The sequence below is a fragment of the Physeter macrocephalus genome, chromosome 16 (assembly GCF_002837175.3).
Source record: "Physeter macrocephalus isolate SW-GA chromosome 16, ASM283717v5, whole genome shotgun sequence".
NCBI classification, from domain to species: Eukaryota; Metazoa; Chordata; class Mammalia; order Artiodactyla; family Physeteridae; genus Physeter; species Physeter macrocephalus.
In genome coordinates, this window is record NC_041229.1 from 16,927,491 (window position 1) to 16,948,325 (window position 20,835).

Below are 20,835 nucleotides of genomic sequence, written 5' to 3' on the forward strand. Positions count from 1 at the left end.
CCTGAGATCCTGGCCTACCTCTGCCATTTATTAACTGTGATCACGTTCAAGTTATGTAGTCACACTGTGCCGCAGTTTCCCTGTCTGGATAATGGAAATACTTACAGAATCTTTCTCCTAGAGCTGTTTCGAGAATTAAATGAACTAATATTTGCCAAGTGTCTAGAACAGAGCCTGGCACATAGTAAGCACTCAATAAATGTTAGCAGTTGTGATTTGATCATTATTTTAGATTACTGTTAATAATGTTGAGTTTTTGCAGAAAGAGGAACCCTGCAGAAAACTGGTTTAAGTTGGGCTGAGAATGTTGGTCTATCTTTTGTTGTCCACAAAGTAATAATCTCATAAACATTTGTTGCAAGAAAAAAGTATGATTAATGAATCATTATTGATTTGCTGTATATTGAATGACATATGAGAGCTCATAATACTTCCGAGCAAACATTTTGAGGTCTTCTAAAGATTTAAATGTATAAATGTTACCTATTCTCAACTCCCCTCCCATGGGTAAATAAACCAGGGATTTCTTTAGGTTTTTACCAAGAAACCTTAAAGTGACTAACTTTTAATGGCTGAGGGAAATGGTAGTTTTAAAATTTCTTTTCTTATGTGTAAACACAGTGGAAGTTCAGTGAGAATTTCTCTTCCAGGTGATTACTTGCTTTGGGTTTTAGGAGTGATGGTGACAGATGAACAGTAATTGAGGTGTGAATAAAATTTTGGAAAAGATAAATGATATCATTTCTTGTGGAAAATATTGCATTCTTCCATCACAGTGCATGGCTATTTATTAGCTATTTTTAATGGGTAAGGGCTCTGGGTGCTTGTAAAATACCTGTAGTTTTGAACTGGCTCAGGATATGTTAATGGTAAATGATGTCGTGGAAGTAGCGACCTCACTCACTGGTTGTCTTAAACAACGGAGCGATTACAAGACAAATTTCAGCAACAAGACTTTGCTTCTGTTTTTCCCAGAGGGATAATGACTCACAGGAGGGCTGTGTCACTGCCTTGCTCACTGCCTCGCTGGCCCTCTACTTTAGCATCAGTTGGGAGTCTCTATCGTTCTTCCTCGTATAGACATGAAATCGTGACTCGCTTTTGAAAAGCAGATTCAGTAGATTTTTTTAAAATACTGAAGTTTGCTTCATAAAGCTGTTTATAAGAGCAGACTCAGTATTCATTTTTAAAATTTCTTCAGTCCTCTTCATATAGCTGTTTTATCCTTTCGCACATCAACTTGATTTAGTCCTGAGCCAAAAAAAAAAGAAAAAAAGAAAAAAAGGCATATATTACTAAAAGTGAAACTAGAATATTTCCAAGCTTTACATGAAAAAAAATCTAGAAGTCTGTCATTTCGGGTTTTGTAAAAATTTTTGTTTTTAGTCTGGTAAGGAAGTGGTTCATAAAAATCAAGCAGCAATTAGAATGAAGAAACAATTATAGTCTTAAGTTATTATTTGAATTAATGTTTTAATTGACTTTGTTTTTGTTTTTATTTTATTTTTATTTATTTTTATTTTTTAAAATATCACAAATGAGGTCTTTTATTTGTCACCATTAAAAGTCTGATTTTTAAACAGATTCCTGGACTGGTGGCTCATATCCATCAGCTTGTTCAACTTTAGCACCTGTCTCGTCCCCAGTAGCTTTTCCAGAACTACTACCTTCACCATGTAGCTCCGTGAGTTTTCCCAATTCAAACTTGGGCTTCTTCAGCATTTTCACTTTTCTAACAAATACATCATGGAGTGGATAAATAGATTGGCAGGCCCTTTCTATGTCTTTTCCAATGCTGTCTGGAATCCGTTTATTGACCACCTCTTTCAAGTCATTTGTCTGCACCTCTCGGGTCATGATTTCCATCATCTTCTTGCGGATCTGGCGGACCTGCTGGTGCTGGGCGTAAGAGGTCTTCCGAATCTGATTGTTGCATTTTTTAGTAAAACCCACACAGAAGAGACGAAGCAAATAACCATCGGTAGTCTTGACATCAACGTGAGCGTCAATCATGGTCTGCCATTTTTTGACCATGGAGCACATTTTGTCACGGGTAAGGATCCATGCCATGGAAATGAGTCAGGCAGTTTTTGCCTTGAACATCCTCAGTAATAAGCTTGAATTTTCTAAATGCAACTTCATCCTTCTGCAGATCAGCGAGGCTCACTTCAAACACACGACCCTTGAGGCCATCAGATGCGATTTTAGTTCCTTGAGTTCTCGTGACTAGTGTTTTCCAATATTTCTTATATTGAACATAGCTGGTGCTTTCACATCATACCAATCTTTCTTAGAAAATGGGTCAACCACTTTCTTCTTGGCTCCCTTTTTACCGCCTTTCGTAAGGCGCTTGTTCTTTCCAACCTCCATGGTGCTGCTCCGAGAGCCAAAAGCCTGTTTTTGTTTTTTATTAAACTCTGGTTCTCTTTGGAGAAATGAAACTTCAGAAACTTAAGAAGTGACAGTTTCCCAGTGAGAGTATATAAAATGACATGCAGCAAATGACTGATGATTGACTTTGGTTTTGTGAAATTCTTCTAAATAGGATTTCCACTGTCTTCCACTTTCTTTGACCACACTTTTAAAAATTGTTTAAGGATGAAATTAAGTCAGAGACTGCATGAAATCTACCTATTTCATGAGGTAGACTTGTTTTGCTGTTTAAATACCACATAGCAGATTAGAGTCAGGCTCTCCTAACTCTTAACCTGTCCCACTTTTTATTAAGTTTAAAAATGTAAGCACTTCCTATTATTCCATAACTAAATATAGTAATGCCATTTTATCTGAAGTCAGGAACACTATCCAAATCTGATTTGATGTGTGTAAGACACTGCACATTCATTGAGTGGTACAGATTGTGTTAAATGGGCCTGAAATATGTTCAGGAAAGAGAATCACTTTCTATTCTTCTTGACACAAACAGTTTGTCACAGATATGCATTCCTATCCCTGTCTTTTTAGTGTAGTCGTTATATTTTTCATTACAAGTTTTATGCAACTAATTCCAGTTTTCCTTGATTAGGTTTACATGAATACATTGCAGTTATAGACTAGGTGTTATTAATATGTGCGATTAAACTTGTAATTAACGTGTAATTACATAGTGAGAGGTACACCGTACTGGGCTTTGTGCTGATTTATTGTATAGATGGTGCATGCACAAAGACACGGTTGGGATTTTATGCTGAACATTTACTCCCGCTGTAAATCTGCAGTGGTTTGTTGTTTTATATGCTCTTTCATTTGAGTGCAGGAGAAGCATGTTTATGGTCGTGGGGGCAACTGGATCATGATTGTCTTTTACTGTCTTTATGAAAAATATTCTACCCAGGGAACCCACAGAAGAAAGGTTTAGCGTGATGTCATGGTCCTTCCTGAGTGTGTGACTCCTGTGCTATGTGTAGCCAAACTTGGGAAAGTACAGATTTTATATTTTCTGAAATTTTATTTTATTGAAGTATGGTTGATTTATGATGTTGGGTTAATTTCTGCTGTACAGCAAAGGAATTCAGTTATGTATATGTAGTACATTCTTTCTCATCTTCTTTTCCATTATGGTTTACTACAGGATATTGACTGTAGTTCCCTGTGCTATACAGTAGGACCTTGTTTATCCATTCTGTATATAAGAGTTTGCATCTGCTAATCCCAAACTCCCAGTCCATCCCTCCCCCTCCCATCCTCCCCCTTGGCAACCACAAGTCTGTTCTCTATTTTCTGTTTTGTAGGTAAGTTCACTTGTGTCATATTTTAGATTCCACATATAAGTGATATCATATAATATTTGTCTTTCTCTGTCTGACTTCATTTAGTATGATAATCTCTAGGTCCATCCATGTTGCTGCAGATGGTGTTATTTCATTCTTTTTTATGGCTGAGTAGTATTCCATTGTATATATGTACCACATCTTCTTTATCCATTCATCTGTCGATAGACATTTAGCTTGCTTCCACGTCTTGGCTATCGTACATAGTGCTGCTATGAACATAGGGGTACATGTATGTTTCCGAATTAATAGTTTGTCCCCCAGGAGTGGGATTGCTGGATCATATGGTAGCTCTATTTTTAGTTTTTTAAGGAACCTCCATACTGTTCTCGATAGTGGCTGCACCAATTTACATTCTCACCAACAGTGTAGGAGGTTTCCCTTTTCTCCACACCCTCTCCAGCATTCTTAAATTTTATTTTAATTAATTGATTAAATATTTTAAGCTCCAAGTTAAACTTATCTTTAATTAATTTATTTTTTTACAGTCAGATGCATTAGCAGATAGAAAACCTTTTCATCAGTTTTTTATTGTGCTAAGCCATTAAAGGACAGAAACTTTTAAAGATCCAGACTCGCAGACGGCTTGAGATGTACTTGTTTTTTCTTAAAAAAGGCTAAGTATCTGGCAGAGTCCATATAGTAGGCTGGATGTATGCTTTGCCTTACAGGAAAATCACTTGCAATGGGTACGGCCCACTGTCTGAGAGATCGGATGGACAGATAACATGAATTTCAAATCCTGTGAATTTCAAATAGTCATTGTCATCCATATACAATTAAGCTATCTTTTTAAAAGTCTTTTGTTTCTTATATGTTTGGTTACTTTTCATTTAAGAGAGCTGAACTACCCCCTTTTAAGCATCTTAAGAGCTCCTTTCTGCTTTAATTATGCCCATCTGTGCCCATCATATTCTCACCCATGTCATCATCATGGCACATTTTTTGAAGCTCTATAAACAGGCAGAAGGTACTCTGTTTCCTTTTCAGCATTTATTCTATTGCTCTTTCCCTATCCACCATCCCCCGCCCCCCCCCCCCCCCACGCTTTGTCTGTTATTTCTTTTTTTTTAGTAGTTTAATTATGCCCATCTGTGCCCATCATATTCTCACCCATGTCATCATCATGGCACATTTTTTGAAGCTCTATAAACAGGCAGAAGGTACTCTGTTTCCTTTTCAGCATTTATTCTATTGCTCTTTCCCTATCCACCATCCCCCGCCCCCCCCCCCCCGCCACTTCTTGACTGTATATTTCTTTTTCTTAGAGAGGAATTCTGAATTAAACTATGCCAAGAAAAGAAAAATGGCAAAGAGACAGCAGCGGAAAGAACTGAAGGGGAATAGAATCAAGTGAGATTATTGAAATCTTCTGGATGTGAGGAAGTAACAAGGGGAACCAACCTTGATTCTGGGACATACCCTTTCCTCACATAATTATGCTGGATGGACACAAGATCAGATGGAAGCTAAGAAGCATAGTTGATAAGAGGTGGAAAATAGCAGTTGAAGGCATCCTTACACTTGGCATCCTAAGCAGCAAAGTAGTCCAGGTCATAGATTGGAGTCTGCTCAAAACCTTGTGTGGAATGTTGTTCTCAGAGTTTTGGTTAGAATGTGGGGGTGGCCCAAGGGTCCAATAACTGCCAGCATATAATTTCGATTTGAGTGCTTCAGTGGTTATGCTTTCCTGAAAAAACATGAGCATTTAAGGTTGACTTGGATTTGTAGTCGGCATGTCTCCAAGGGGGACCTGGGAACAGATGTGTTGTCTGCTCTGAATGCATTGGGATCCATCCATGTTTTGCTTACAGAACCCCTTCTGTCTGGTGCACTCTGCCCTCTAAAAGCTTCCTGAATTGCTTTGTAAACAAGGCAGCTACTACAGCTGCAACTGTTGGATTTGGACTTGTGCCAGCTTGAAATTTATCCCTGCCCTGATGCTATATATCTGGGAGCAGGCAAAGTGGATTTTTTTTTTTAAGCATATGGAAGCATTCCCTGAATAAGATTGTATTGAGGGTAAAGGAGCTCAGATTCCTTAAAACTGCACGCTTTCTCCATGGGTTTATGTAGACTTTGCCTCTTTGCCATGGGGTCAGATTTCAGCACCTTTCCTTTCCTTTTCCCTAGTTACTTAGTCGGTCTATTGCTTCATTAAAAACTCATCATTCCAATGCCCTTTATCTTGGTGGGCCCTGTGGGTTCAAGAGGACTTGATTTAGCCCCTTGAGTGACTGAAGATTGTTTCTTCAAGATTCCTTCCTCTAATATGCTAATATTTAACAATGAAAGAAGAGGAAAAAAAGCAAAATGAAAAACCAAAAAACAAAAAAGGGATAAAGTGGAGAATTCGATTTCTTAAGAAATCTTGTTTGGGGATTAGCCCTACCTGGCAGTTGCTTCAGTGACTACATGCTACGGTATTGCAGGATTTCACATTTCCTTTGTATACAGAGAGGTGTAGCGACAGCACCTCCTTTGAGTGCCAAAACGCCTGTATTCTTGCAAAAATTGAAGTTTAGTTTTGCTTTATTATATTCTTAGCTTGTTGATGAGTTTTCCATTTATGCCTCTTTCTTTGTCTTCCCTTATCTAGCTTTTGAAGTCTTCTGCTCAGGTGGACTCCTTTATGCCTTCTCACTAGATCAGGATTAAAAAAAAAAGTGCACTGTTCATCTCTTCGTATACTCTATGACTGCCTGTGCTTCTTTTTTGACCTCTTTGAACTGATGGTGTGTGGTACTGGGCAACTAGAGTTAGTATTTGCCAGTCTGTCTGCTTTTGGTTTGTTTCATGTTAGGGGATTAGAACTTAAATCTATTTCATGTTAGTAACAGCAGAAAGCACAAAATCTTGGAAGTTCATGCCAATATTCTCTTTTTGGAACAATTTCAAAATGTAACATTTCTGTTTAGAATAAGTATTTTCTGGCCAACATCTCTCCCTGCCCCCACCTTCTGTGCAATGAAATAATGCTGACTTCAGGTTTTGATTATTTAGAAGGCCTTCCACATAAAAGTGATGTCTTAACTAATTTTCTTGGAGTAGAGTTGATTCTGAGTAAGTGCTAGAAGGAGGACCTACATAGAACCCTTGTGATTGCAATATGGCAGAGTAACAGGAGGATTAAGTGAGATTTCCTAGGATTAGGATGGGAGCACACCTTTCCCATGTCACGTAATTTTAGCTCACTGACCAGCGCAGTTATGAACTTCCCCACTGCTTTTGGCCGCTCCTCATCTTAGAAGAGTCTAGCCTGCTTGGTGGGATAGAAATCCAGGCCTTCATTGATTTATTCCTTTTGGTTTCAGTCCCAGATCTTGAGCTGTGCAGTGATTTCAGCTGATCAGGGACAGCCAACTAGCAGTAGTGTAAAGAAATGAGCTATTGTGCTGGGGAAAAATTTGTTGTTTCAGGACCTAAAATTGACACATTTTCTTTAGGTAGAGGAAAGGTAGTACGTTGGACTGTTTTTTTTTTTTCTTTTCTTTTTTTTTTTTTTTTTTAAAGGGAACATCACTGCTTCCTTCTTATTCCCAGTATTCACATGTAAAAATAAGAAACAGTGTGGCTTTTGTTTAAGCTGTTGCCAATACCAACATTTACCACCTCCTTCGAGTCTTTTAAAGGACTCAGTTTGAAGGAAAATTTGCTTAGGGCTGAAACTTGTCATTCAGTTTCTGAGCCCACGGCAAATTATTCTCCCTCCCTCCTTTAGAGCAAAGAGAACACATTTTAGAAATTTGATACTTAAGGGGCCTGTTTGCTTTTTAAGATTGCTTATCCTTATTCAATATACAAGAACTAAAACTCTGGCTTTAGAAAACAGCTCGTTATTTCAAAGTGAATCTTGAAATAAAAGTCATCCTCTTGGCATGGGTTTTGGAAACATTCTTGAGGTCGACCGTCAGATTGTTGGGTGCATATCTACTTGTTTTAGCAGCACTTAAAATGCATGCTCCAGCCTTTCTACACCAAGATGCTGCTGGCCCACCCTCCCTACCTGTGCTTTGGTTCTTTTTCCTTACGGTGGTGGCAGAGGTGGCAGATTTGCATTGAACTGTCTAGTGGTTCAACCTGAAAGACAGTAAGCCAGGGTTGGGAAACCATGGCACTAAATTTTTTTCCTGTGTGAAATTAATATGTGGGAGGTTCCCGGTCTCATTGTTAGTAAACATTATTAACCCATAGAGCTCTTAGTCTTGGAAAAGTGCAGTGGATAGGTGAATGGGATCTTTTTAGCCTTCACCCAAACCTTTGTAGCACTTCTAAGGCTAGAATGTGTTGACCTTCTCTAGGTGGTGAATCAGTATAGTTACTTGTGGAAGTCAGTAGCAATAGCGCATAACACTTAGTGTGATACGGAAAACTGCCTTTCTTGTATATATACTCTATATTAGATTATTAAATTTTTATCATGCTTCCTCAACCGTGGGGTATTTCACAATTACATATTACTTTTCAACATACAAATTGCACAGTAATGTATAAGCCTGACATTCATTATGGAAAATGCAATTTTATTTGGTTATTTAATCTTCGCTAAAGGCATCATAAGTGATCTGATTTTTTTTTAAATCAAATTTCTTTAAAACATCTTAACATTCTGATTATATTCTGGGGGGTCTAACATACTCCAGAGGGATCTGTTTAAAATTTTTCTGAATAGAAATCCTTTAGGAAGCAACTGAATAATATGAATAATGAGGGAAGAAGTATTTGGGTACTTTCAAGGAAACAAAAAGCAGCCTTATTCTTAGAATATGGGGTCTGAAGATAACCTGTATGTTTTTATACCAATATAAAAATCAAGAAAAAGGAAATACCTTAAAGAAAGAAACTGCAAAAACCCATCAAAGTTAAGCAAAATCCAATAGAATAATAAAGGCCCATACTTTATTATGCATATTCTTTTTGAAATGATATATTTTGCATTTATAGAAAATCTTATAGAAAATAATATAGGAGATACATGCGCACACCTGGCTTTGTCACATCTTAATACTTCACCGTGTGTGCAAACTCTGTTTCGCATTTGCCTTTCCCTCACCTCTTTCCAAGGGTTAAACTATAATCCTGCATTTAGTGTTTATTACTTCCTTATCTGTGTCAGTCATTTTCCTACAAACATGTGTCCATATACAGTATGCAGTAATTTTGCATGTTTTTGGGAAAGTATTAAAAATAGTGATATAAATACTATCATGCTGCCATATTCTGAAATTTGGTTTTTACCTTCACCCTTTATGTGTGAAATTTATTCATTTTGATGCATGTAGCTCTAGTTTGTTTATTCTTACTGCCGTATGTTATTCCACTTTGTGAATATACCACTATTTATTTCTTTATTTGCCTTTTGATGACCTTCTAGGTTGTTTCCAGTTTCTGACTCTTATTCCCACTGATCGGATGAACGTTCTTGTATGGAGCGCCCAGTACAAGTCTTCTACTTTTGAACACCTGTGGGAATTTCTCTAGGCTACTATCCGGGAGTGGAGTTACTTTGGACACCCCCCACTTTTCTAGATAAAACAATCTATCTCTTTCCAATGTGATCATGCTCTCGCAGGTGCAGTGTGAGAGCTTCTGTTGCTTCCCATCTTCTCCAACCCTGGTAGCACCAGATAATAAAATTTTTTGTCAATTTGATGGCAGTGAAAAGATATCTCCTTGGTTTAATTTGCATTTTCCTGGCTCGTGAGGTTGAGTATCATTTCATATTTATTGGCCGTTTGGGTTTTCTCTTCTGTCAGTTGCCTGATCAGATCTTTTCTGTTTTTCTATTGGATTGTTTTGTCTTTCTGTTTGATATGTAGACATTCTGTATGTTCAGAATACTAATCCATTGTCGCTTATGTGCATTTCAAGTGTATGGCTTGCCTTTTTACTTTCTTTATGCTATCTTTTGTTGTACAAAGTTTAATTTTAAATGTAGGCAAACTCAAGGTCATGAAAATGCCCTCTCTTTTTTCTAAGAGTTTCAGAGTTCTGTTTTTTACTTTCAGTTAACAGATCAGAAATTTTTGTGTATGGCATGAAGTAAGGATCTAATTTTAATTTTTTCCATGTGGATATCTGATTGTCTCAGTGCTGTTATTTTTCAAAAAAAAGCATTTCTCTTTTTTTTTAAAGAAATTTTTAAAAAATTTTAACATAAAAAAATAACTTCAGACTTGCAAAAAGTTGCAAAAATCATACAAAAAAATACCCATAGACCTTTCATCCAGGTTCCCCAATTATTAACGTCTTATATAACCAAAGTGGGCTAAGGGCTATTGGCCACATTTTCCCACAGTTACTGTCTTAAACGTTGCCATTTTAGCATCCATTCTTGCTTGTGGTGTTTGCCAAATGTTTTTCTATTTCCATAATTCTTCTACATTTATTTATTGGAATTATATTGGCACCATTTATTCAAGAGTCCATTTTTTTCTTCAGTGTCTTATCCTTTTACCTCTATAGTGATTTAGAAATCTACATTTCTGCTGGAAGCTGCCAAGTCCCCTTCTTTAGTAGTCTGTACCATTTTGCCTTCTCACCAGCAGTATACAAAGGTGCTGCTTCCCCTTAGTTTCACAAAGTATGTTGTCAAACTTTTGGAGTTTTGCCAATCTAATCAGTGAAAAATGAATGCATGTCTCTTATTATGAGTAACATTGAGCATCTGTTCATATGTTTTGGGCCATTTTCACTTATTCTTCTGTATATTTCCTGTTCATATCTTTTGCCTGTTTTGGGGTGAGGGGCGATGTTGGTATTTTTCTTTTAGATTTTTTTAAGGAGCTCTTTGTATGTAGGGATATTACCCCTTTGTCCATGATAAGTTGCAAATATTATTTTTTTCCAGTATGTGATTTGTCTTTTGTCTTTTGACTAGTGTATTTTTATTTTTAAATACACTTTTATGTAGACAAATTTGTTAATCTTTCATTATTTTTGTTTTACTTTTAGTTATTTATTTTTTTATTGCGGTATAGTTGACTTACAGTATTATATTGGTATCAGGTGTACAACATACTGAGTCAGTATTTTTAAAATCTTTTGTTATTTTTGGAGCTGCCTTTTCTCATTCTCAGTTTATAATGGAGTTCACGCAAGTTTTCTTTCGATAATTGTGTGATTTTATTTTTAAATTTAAGTATGTGATTCATTTGGAATGTATTATGCTATATAATGTGAGATATAAATGTAATTAAATTTTTTTCCAGTAGCTGTCCAGTTGTCCAAACACCATTTATTAAAAAGTCCATTATTTTTCCTTCATTGATTTGAGGTGGTACTTTATCATATACTAATTTTCTACGTATACTTGGGTCAGTTTCTGAGCTTTTTGTTTTGTTCCATTGGTCTGTTTACTTATGTAACAAACCACACTATTTTACTTACAGAAGCTTTCTAATATGTTACACTATTTAAAGGTTTAGCCCTATCCCCATCCCAACATACAACATAGACACACACACACACACACACACACACACACACACACACACACACACACACACACTCCTTTTCTGTCTCAGATTTTCCTGATAGCTCTTTGTTGGGTTTGTTTGTTTTTAAATTATTTAATTTTTGAAGTTTATTACCAACAGGTCTAGTTGGCATCCAAATAGTTGTAATTTTTTTTGCTATTTCCAGAGACTTTCTTTGCCATCTAGTACTGACCAATTTTTTATGTGTCATTTATGCTTAAAAAGAATGTGTCTTTTCTATATGCTGGGTGCAAACTTTTGTACATATATTGCACACATTTTTAAGAATTTAAAGTTTTTGTGGGTTCTAAAGCAGTGTGCTGTATATTTAAGCCTCAGGGATATCCTGCAGCCCAATCTTGCGTCAGATATTAGTCATAGGGTCAGTGGGTGGATTGCAGGAGGGCTGTGAACCCACCGAAGCTATGTGAAAGAGATGTCTATATGTAGTTTTCTGGAGAGAGGATTCATTAGTCTTTTAAAGTCTTCTGTCATCTCAAAAATATAAAGACTGTGATGGTAAATGGGATCATTTCCTTAATTTCTCTTTCTGATCTTTTGCTGTTAGTGTATAGAAATGCAACAGATTTCTGTGTATTAATTTTATATCCTGCAGCTTTACTGAATTCACTGATGAGCTCTAGAAGCTTTCTGGTAGCATCTTTCGGATTTTCTATGTATAGTATCATGTCACTGCAAATAGTGGCAGTTTTACTTCTTCTTTTCCAACTTGGATTCCTTTTATTTCTTTTTCTTCTCTGATTGCTGTGGCTAGGACTTCCAAAAGGAGTTTGGGATTAACATATACACACTACTATATATAAAATAGCTAACCAACAAGGACCTACTGTGTAGCACAGAGAACTATACCCAATATTTTTTAATAACCTATAAGGGAAAAGAATCTGAAAAAGAAAAATACATACATATATATAAATATATATGTATATATATAAAACTGAATCACTTTGGTGTACACCTGAAACTAACACAACATTGTAAGTCAACTATACTTCAATAAAAATAATACTGTTCTAAGTTAAGGTGAATGGAATTTAAATATTCAGTAATGAAGAATGAGAGTCGGCCTTGAAAATTGAGAGATATGAAGAACTAGCTCTTCTTATACTGTCATGCTCAGGATCTATTGATTGTAAAATGAAAGTATATTTTAATATTTTGTTGATAAAGTTTCTAGGAAGTCAATGTCCACATTTACAATAATGATGTTTTCTCTCATCTTTCTTTTAGGTAAGTGGCTGTCTTATGCTTGAACGCATCAACTTCAGAATGGGTGGAGGTTTGAGGGCTCCCTCTGTCGTCTCGATGCTGTGGTAGTAAGTTATGGTTGACATGTGTGCTCTGGTCTGGTGTGGGCAGGGGTGTTGCCTTGACAAACTAGATAGTTTCCTATAAATTTTTTGCCTCTTACTTGTACATGTTAATTAAGAACTCTTTGTATATGTAGTCTCTGAGATTACAGGGAAGAATTAAAAGCCAGGGTTCCTGCTTTCAAGAAGACTGAATTTCAGTAAGGGTATAGCAGAAAGAATTTGAGTTTGGGAATTGTATTGGGTTTGGATTTCACACAGCTGCTTCATCAGACTGCTGGGAAGGTTAAATCAGGGAATAACTGTGTTTATCACACTGTTCCAACATGTAGATTTGTCCCTCGTTTCTTCTTCTCAACTCCAGCTCTTTATCCAGAGTCTCAGAAAGAAACAGCAAGGTTTAGAAAGCAAGAAAATAGAGATCGGCTGTCCTCCTCTTATCTGAAGTGTCTTTGGCTAAGAGTCAGGGAGTCTTGGAGACCAGGCGCCAAAGGATTTCGTGAAGGATCTGTAGTGGGTCTAAGAAGGCACTTTCCAAAGCAGCAAACATCGCCTTGAACTTCATGTCACACTAGAAAAGCCTAGTTAAGTGTGGCTTAGGTGTTGGTTCACAAGTGGGCCTTAGTGGAATTCCTGAGAATATGCTAGAACATTATGTTGGGAAAATATGCCTTTGTTTAATCTAAGATGGAATTCAAACAAATGACTAAAGAATGTAAGCTGAGGTCTTTTGATCTCATGTGATTTTTAAAATAATTGTCACATTATTGTGTTCAGAATTTTCTAGCTATCTGCCTTAGTAAACAGAAGAGTGATATTCGCTGAGAAGGGGAAGTGTCCGCAGTCTGGTTTGGAAAGTGGAAGGGAACTGTGCCTCAGCTGGAAAGACACAGATCAGAAAAGGCAGAGGGAACTGCACAGGCAAAACGCAGCTTAGTTGGTGCAGCTCAGATACCTCTTACCAGTGGCAAAAGTCCTAACTAGAAATGTCCCTCTTTAAGCAGAGGCTGGGGCCAAGGGAGACTACAGTTCATTGCACATTCAGAGATTAAAATATCTCTAAATTAGTTCCAGTGAATCATTTTAAATTATTTTAAAAGCTCTTTATATTTTAATCAGAGCCTATTCATGACCAGTTAATTTGGATGGTATGTTCTAAAATTACTTTCCTCCAATGATGTGTTGTGCCATTGCCTTAGAATGCAGAAACCTCATGGAAGATGGGAGGAGGGAAGTTAGAAAGTACCAAGGGGCTGTCCATCTTCGTTAAATGTTAACCTTACGAGAGGATTAAAATTTTGTTCTTGCCACCTGATTTAGGATGGATCATGTTAAAATCGCTACTTTTGTAGAGTAAGGCTAGATGATTCCACAAGGGGCCAGAGGTCTAGCAATGTGCCCACTTTCCCAAACACTCACGGAAGACTGGATGCTATGACATTGCTCTAGTACATGCGTTTTTAGACTTGGGTGTAGACTTTGGTTTAGTGATGTACTGCTTCAGCAGCCTCTGGTAATCTCAAAATGTTTATCCACCATTTTGCTAATCTTTCCTACGGTTAGTGCAACTGCAGGCCTTGTTAAGGGAAGTTTTAAATGCATGGAACACTTCCTTAGTCATTAAGGTAAACATCATAGAGTACAATGTTCTTTATTGTCACTTTAGAAGAAATAGAGGCCTGTATGGATTGCATGTTGATCCCAGTTGGACTTTTATGTCTCATGCTTAGCAGTCCCTTTCTGCATCCACCATCCCGTATCTTTTTTTTTTAAGCTTGATAAGTTAACATATTTTAATGTTAATTACAGTATTTTTAAACTGTTCCTTATAATTTTATATATACCCCCTGCCCGTGTCAGATCATATGTGTGTTGTGAGGGCACATCCCATGCCTTATACATGCCTTGTGTCTTTAGCAATATCCAGTTAATTGATACATTATGAACATGATGAGACTATGGATTAATTTAGCTCAAAACTCTCTCTTTTCCCATTGCCTTATATTCTTTTTTTTTTTCTTTAACATCTTTATTGGAGTATAATTGCTTTACAGTGGTGTGTTAGTTTCTGCCCACTAGCTATCTGTTTTACATTTGGTAGTGTATATAAGTCCATGCCACTCTCTCACTTCGTCTCAGCTTACCCTTCCCCCTCCCTGTGTCCTCAAGTCCATTCTCTGTGCCTGCGTCTTTATTCCTGTCCTGCCCCTAGGTTCTTCAGAATCATTTTTTTTTTAAGATTCCATATACATGTGTTAACATTCGGTATTTGTTTTTCTCTTTCTGACTCACTTCACTCTGTACGACAGATTCTAGGTCCATCCACCTCACTACAAATAACTCAGTTTCATTTCTTTTTATGGCTGAGTAATATTCCATTGTATATGTGTGCCATATCTTCTTTATCCAGTCATCTGTTGATGGACGCTTAGGTTTGCTTCCATGTCCTGGCTATTGTAATTAGTGCTGCAACGAACACTGTGGTACATGGCTCTTTGAATTACACCATCCCATATCTTGATACATAGACTTTACATTGTGGGGAGAGGGCAACGTCATTTTCCTGGAAGCTGTTCCTTTTGTGGTTAACTAAGGTAGAGGAGCCGTTCTATTCAATATTTCCATGCTTTTACCCCCAAAGTGTTGGTTCAAATGATCAGAATCCATCTTGGCATGTTGCATATTACCCATTAGTTACCAGTCTTCTGCAGGGGAAGAATGAAAACAGAAGAGAGCTATAGACAGGATGAGTTTTTAAATTCTAGCACTGAGTAGCAACTGCTAGTCAAGGTTTTTTTTGGCGGTTTGCTAGAATCTCATTTTAAAGCAATAACACACTCAGAGTTGTATTCAAACACTGAGATAAATGCATCAACCTAAATTCATGGTTTTGTTTTTTTCCATGTAGCTGCCAATTATTGAACATAACGAGGCTTACTCATAATTTCTTTTCTCCTGCTTGATAGCCATAATCTTGTATTTGTGCTGCTGTCATTCCCATGGTAACAGACTAATGTCTGAAGCATCAGATTATTAAATACAGAAACAGTACACTAAAATAATGCTAAGGTTCTGACTTAACAGAGAGACTTTCACTCTGGGGCAAACTTCAAAAAAGAGAACACTTATACAAAAAGCAATTTACTCGACCAGTAATGTTTAGTATTCCCATAGCTATTATGGAAGAGATTTGTTTGAATTATAGCCTCTTCTTCCTGGCCCATCATCTCCTTTGGCTTTGCAGCCAAGTCTTAATCTGGTGTTTATGATGTCAGTCTGTTGCCATGGGATGTATTCTGTCACAGATGCATCGTGACTTCACTGCAGGATAGAGGCAGAAGAAAATTTAGGGCAAGAGAACAACTCTAAAGTTAATTTCTAGCATATCTGTTCTGCCAAGAAGTATTCCCTTCACCTTTATGTGCTATGAAAAAAAAAGTTAGTTAAGCGGTGCTTTGTCGAAGGTTGGTCTGTCATAAACGTCGCTGAAATCACCAGAATGCCAAAAGCCAGCCCAGAGGAAAAATGTTATGCAGCTTGACCTTAGGTCTTTGAAGAGTGATCCACATTTATGTGTTTAATCCTATGCTACAGTAAGGAAGCAAACCATGTTTGTAGCACATAAATTGATGCACCGATTTTCCTGATTTTCTCTAAGAGGAATTTCTTGTATCTTAATGGGATGTGATCGCACGCACAGGGATGTGCTTCTTGCCTCATGTCCTTTGCTCCCACGACCATTAGCAACTATGTCTTTACTATTCACAGAGATCTGTGGAAGCACTGCCAAACTCAGAGTGTCTTTGAAGCCAAATTTTATAGTGCTCATAAGCATGTTAGCATTATAGTCCCTCTGGGGCCTCTTCATCATCTGGTATCTGGGACATTCTCCCATTTGGATGGCATAAAAATAATCCATACTCTTTCCTAGGGATGACACATTTCTGCAGATTGAAGCTAAGTACATAGGTGGTGCTCTGTCCATGATGAACTCTATGAATGTCATGAACCAATAGTACAAACAGAACACATGCACCTTTAACCATTTTTTTTTTTTTTTTAGAGATATAGGACATAGAGCCAGAGGGGAAGAAAATGATATGTAATGAGTAAGATCTTTTGGACATCTTTAAGTTATATGTACAATCAGAAAATTAGCTTCAACAAGTGCTTTTTTAAATGGAATTAAGGTTTTAGGATATTCTTCTTTCCCTCCTTCTCCATGTTTATATGTAATAGATAGAGAGGGTTTTAATGTTCTTTCCCTTATTAGAAGAAAAACTAAGGTAGGTGAGGCTAAGCGAATTCATGTTCTTCAAACATCTCTTTCTAATTGCTGCCAGTTTGTCACTAGAAAGCTGTGATAGTCACCTTGGAATCTGCATCACCTCGTTTTGAGTTTATAATAAGACTCTCTCCCTTCTGCTTCTTCACCCAAATCAGCATCCTTCTCAAAGGAATAATGCTGTGCAGTATAAACTCATGTCAGCATAACGTGCCATGAACCTTGATAATGATTTTTTCCAGCATTTTGTTGAGCCAGCTTCAGTAATGGCTGTGAGTATATGTGTAAATGATTTTCTTTAAAAAAACAGAGATTAATGCATTGGTTGAGTGGTATTTCTTTTTTTTTTTTCTCTTTCTTTTCTTTTTTAATTCCCTGGGACGACATCTATGGTAAATCTCAAAGGAGACAGAAGAATTTACTTGGTTTTCTTTACTGTGTGTCAGTGGTTCCCGAGCCTGTGGAGCTTCAGAAACTCTGATGCCTAATTTCATTCCTCAAAGATTGTGGTCTACACTACTATATGTAAAATAGATAACCAATAAGGACCTACTGTATAGCACAGGGAATATACTCAGTATCTTATAATAATCTATAAGGGAAAATAATCTGAAAAAGAATATATATATACACACACACACGAAACTGAATCATTTTGCTGTACACCTGAAACTAACACAACATTGTAAATCAACTATACTTCAATTTAAAAATAGAGGGAAAAAAAGAGCTAAAAGCAAGTGGGACAAAATGTTAGTACTTGTCAATTCTGGATGTGTTGACATATGTTAAAAAAAAGATTGTGGTCTAATTGTTTGGGGGTGGGACCTGGGCTTTGGAATTTTTAAGAGATCTCCAGATGATTCTAATATCCAGACAAATTTGGCAACTCTCTGCTTTATATGTAGTAATGGCTGAAAATTAAAATGTCAAGGACAAGTCGAAGTATCACAGATATGTTTGATTTTTATAAATCTGCTTTGTCTGTCCTTACTTTATGCTGAATCTCCCTGGTATTCTCTCACTTTCTCTTTCATAAACACACCAATAAAATAATCCAAAAGTTCTGACCCACTATTTTGTCTTTTTCTTCTGGAATGAGAACAGTGGGTGGGCAGTAATTACCTCTGATTTTTTATTTGACATGCTACATTTGTCTGTTAAAAAAAATTGACTCCAAAATCTTAGAACATTTTGAATTAAGACTACGAAAGAAAAACAAAGCACACAGCTAGTAGGGAAAAGAACAGAGTTCCTGTTTCAGAAACTTGATGAGCAGTGGAAATTGAACTTGAGTTTTTGACATTGGGTTCCACATGATGCACCATCGTGCTCAGCCTGTATGCAAATTGTTTTCCTTAAGCTCTTTATAAATGATGAGATGACATTAAAAGAATTGTTTAATCATGTTTTCATTTTTCAATATGTAACGCTAGAGGAGAAGAGGAAAAGTAGATTTCTTCATCTCATGAAACAAAGTACCTTTGCAGTAAAGTTCTGACTAAAACTTAACCCAGCGTTTTTTCATTTACCTTGGTTATTGCTTTTCACGTGTCTTGTGGTTCTTGTAAACATGATTTTCCCTCTGGAGCTAGATTCAAAGAAAAGGTTATAAAGGAAAGTCTTGGTATCCAAGCATCATGCTTCTGTTGTTTAACCTTAAGAAATAGATTTGAGCTTAAAAGAAAAGCAATAGGTTTGCTTGAATTTTCTTACCTTTTCTTCACAGTTGCTTTTACGGCCTCTATGGATAGCCCTAAAACTTGGTTTAGATAGAGATCTGATGTAATTTCATGAAGCAGGGCTGTCAGATGACTGCAAAGGATGTTCATATTTGTTGACACAGTCCTGTAGATTTCCAAAGAGCATGAGCAGATGTTAGTCTGTAGGTCTCTATCTGTAAAAGCACAACGTGGCCTCTCCCGTTGCGGGGCACAGGCTCGGGACGCGCCGGCTCAGCGGCCATAGCTCACGGGCCCAGCTGCTCCGCGGCATGTGGGATCTTCCCGGACCGGGGCACGAACCCGTGCCCCCTGCATCGGCAGGCGGACTCTCAACCACTGCGCCACCTGGGAAGCCCATCTTCTTTGTTTTGAATGTTTAAATTTGTTTTAGAATGGTTTAAATGATTACTCTGCCTGTACAGATTAAGAAAAAGGGCTTTCCTAAGAGCTTGGGTAGTTTTTCTTCTGACCATCTATAAAGATAGAGTTATTTTTATAAATTCAGCCTTTTTCTAGCAGATGATTTATAGCTGTGATCAGTGACTCTATATTGGGCTGATTTATTGAAAAGTCCATTTATTATCAATGATTTTAGTTTATATTCATGGAGAAGGACAGTGCTAATGCCATAAATGTTTTGTATTTTCTCTCTTTTTTTTTTTTTTAGACTTGTTCCTCTTTTATAGCTATGTGAGTTAGGAAATAAAACTTACAACATTCCCTGTTTAAAGATTCCCTGTCTAATTTCATATTAAATTTTAAAAGAAAAATTCTAAGAATATACTTTTGGAATGAAAGGACCCTATAGAGGTTATTCAGGGCTGTGGTTTCTTAATTTCTGTTTTATATTTAAGGGGATTAAGGATGTTCTATTTCTTAAGAATGCTACTTTTGTGTTTTTGCAGATGTTACTAACATTTGCTCGTTTTTTTCAAGATTTTTCTTTACAAGATTTTCTTCTTCTTCTTGATAATATTGACAACTCTTAAAAGCATATTTTGTCTCAACTCTTCTATGAAGTCTTTCTTTCATTAAAAATTTTTTTCTATTATATAGGTAGAACATGTTTAAAATAAATAAGAAAATTCTTAAAAATATAGTGTAGAGAATAAAATTCATCTATAATCCTACCTCGGAGATAAATACTCTAGATAATAGTATTTTCTGCCTTCCTTGAATATTGCCCTCTATGGTTCAGAACAGATTGGCTTGCTTTCATTTATTTGACATCGTATTATTCACGTTCTTGTCTTTATAAAAGTTCTTCAAGCATACATTTTAAAGACTGTATCATAGTTAATTTAGTGGCTGGACCATAATTGACTGAACCATTTCTCCATTGTTAATCCCCTAGATTGTTTCTAGAATTTTGCTATTATAAATAATGCTCTGATGAACATCTTTGTATTTGATCTTTGTCTGTATTTCAAAGTATTTCTTTGGAATAAGGTTTCACAAAATGAAATTCCTAGGTTAGAGATATGGACCTATTTAGCTCTAAATTCTTATTTCCAAATTATTCTCTAGAATGGTTGTTTTAATTTCACTCCTACTGGCTGGGAATGACCATTTTACTGCACTGTCATTGTGCTGTGAAGTTTTAGTTTTAAAAATCTTTGCTAATTACCCAGTGGAAAAAAATCTCGTTTTGTTTTATTGTTTATCTGATATTAGTGAGTTTATTTTTCTTAACCATTTGCTGGGTTTTCTTTAGCAGCTGTTGTTTAGGTTGTTTACTCATTTCTGAGTCAGTGTTTGAGCCGGTAGCTTGGGGAGAGAGAGAGAGTGTTTGTGTGTGTGGTCTTTAATCAATGTAAATAGGCTTTTTATAGTAAAGATAATAACCCTTTATCTGACCTATTACAACTGTTTAAAGATTCCCTGCCTAATTTTTGCCTTTTCTGTTTGAATAAGAAGAGCTTTAAGAAATCATTTAGCTTAATGAATGATTCATTCATTTAACTGACATTTATTGAGTGTCTATTATGTACTGGACACCAAGGTATATTAGTGAACTAAACAGACAAATATCCCACCCTCTGTAGAACCTACAATCAGGGAGGGCAGAGGAAGGGGTGAGTGAGAAATAAGCAATTAACATAATAAGTGAGCAAATTATATAGTGTTTTGAGTGTGAGAACATCTATGGAAAAAATAGAGTAGGGTGAGGGGGACTGGGAGTGCTTGGGTGGGGTTACAGTTTTACATGGGATGGTCAGCATTGGGTATAATGAGAGTATGACAGCT

General features: G+C 36.6%; 2 protein-coding genes across 4 annotated transcripts in view; one reads left to right on the plus strand and one right to left on the minus strand.

Annotated features, from left to right (window-relative positions):
- The window catches only part of CADM1 (cell adhesion molecule 1), a 333,247-nt gene that overhangs the window by 86,798 nt on the left and 225,614 nt on the right, over positions 1 to 20,835 (plus strand). The gene's annotated exons all lie outside the window — the stretch shown is intronic.
- Positions 1,538 to 2,387, minus strand: LOC102973459 (40S ribosomal protein S3a-like). The gene is given in 3 exon segments (XM_055078776.1): positions 1,538 to 2,058; positions 2,060 to 2,235; positions 2,238 to 2,387. Coding segments are annotated over 3 exon segments (792 nt in total). The 5' UTR covers positions 2,371 to 2,387; the 3' UTR covers positions 1,538 to 1,575.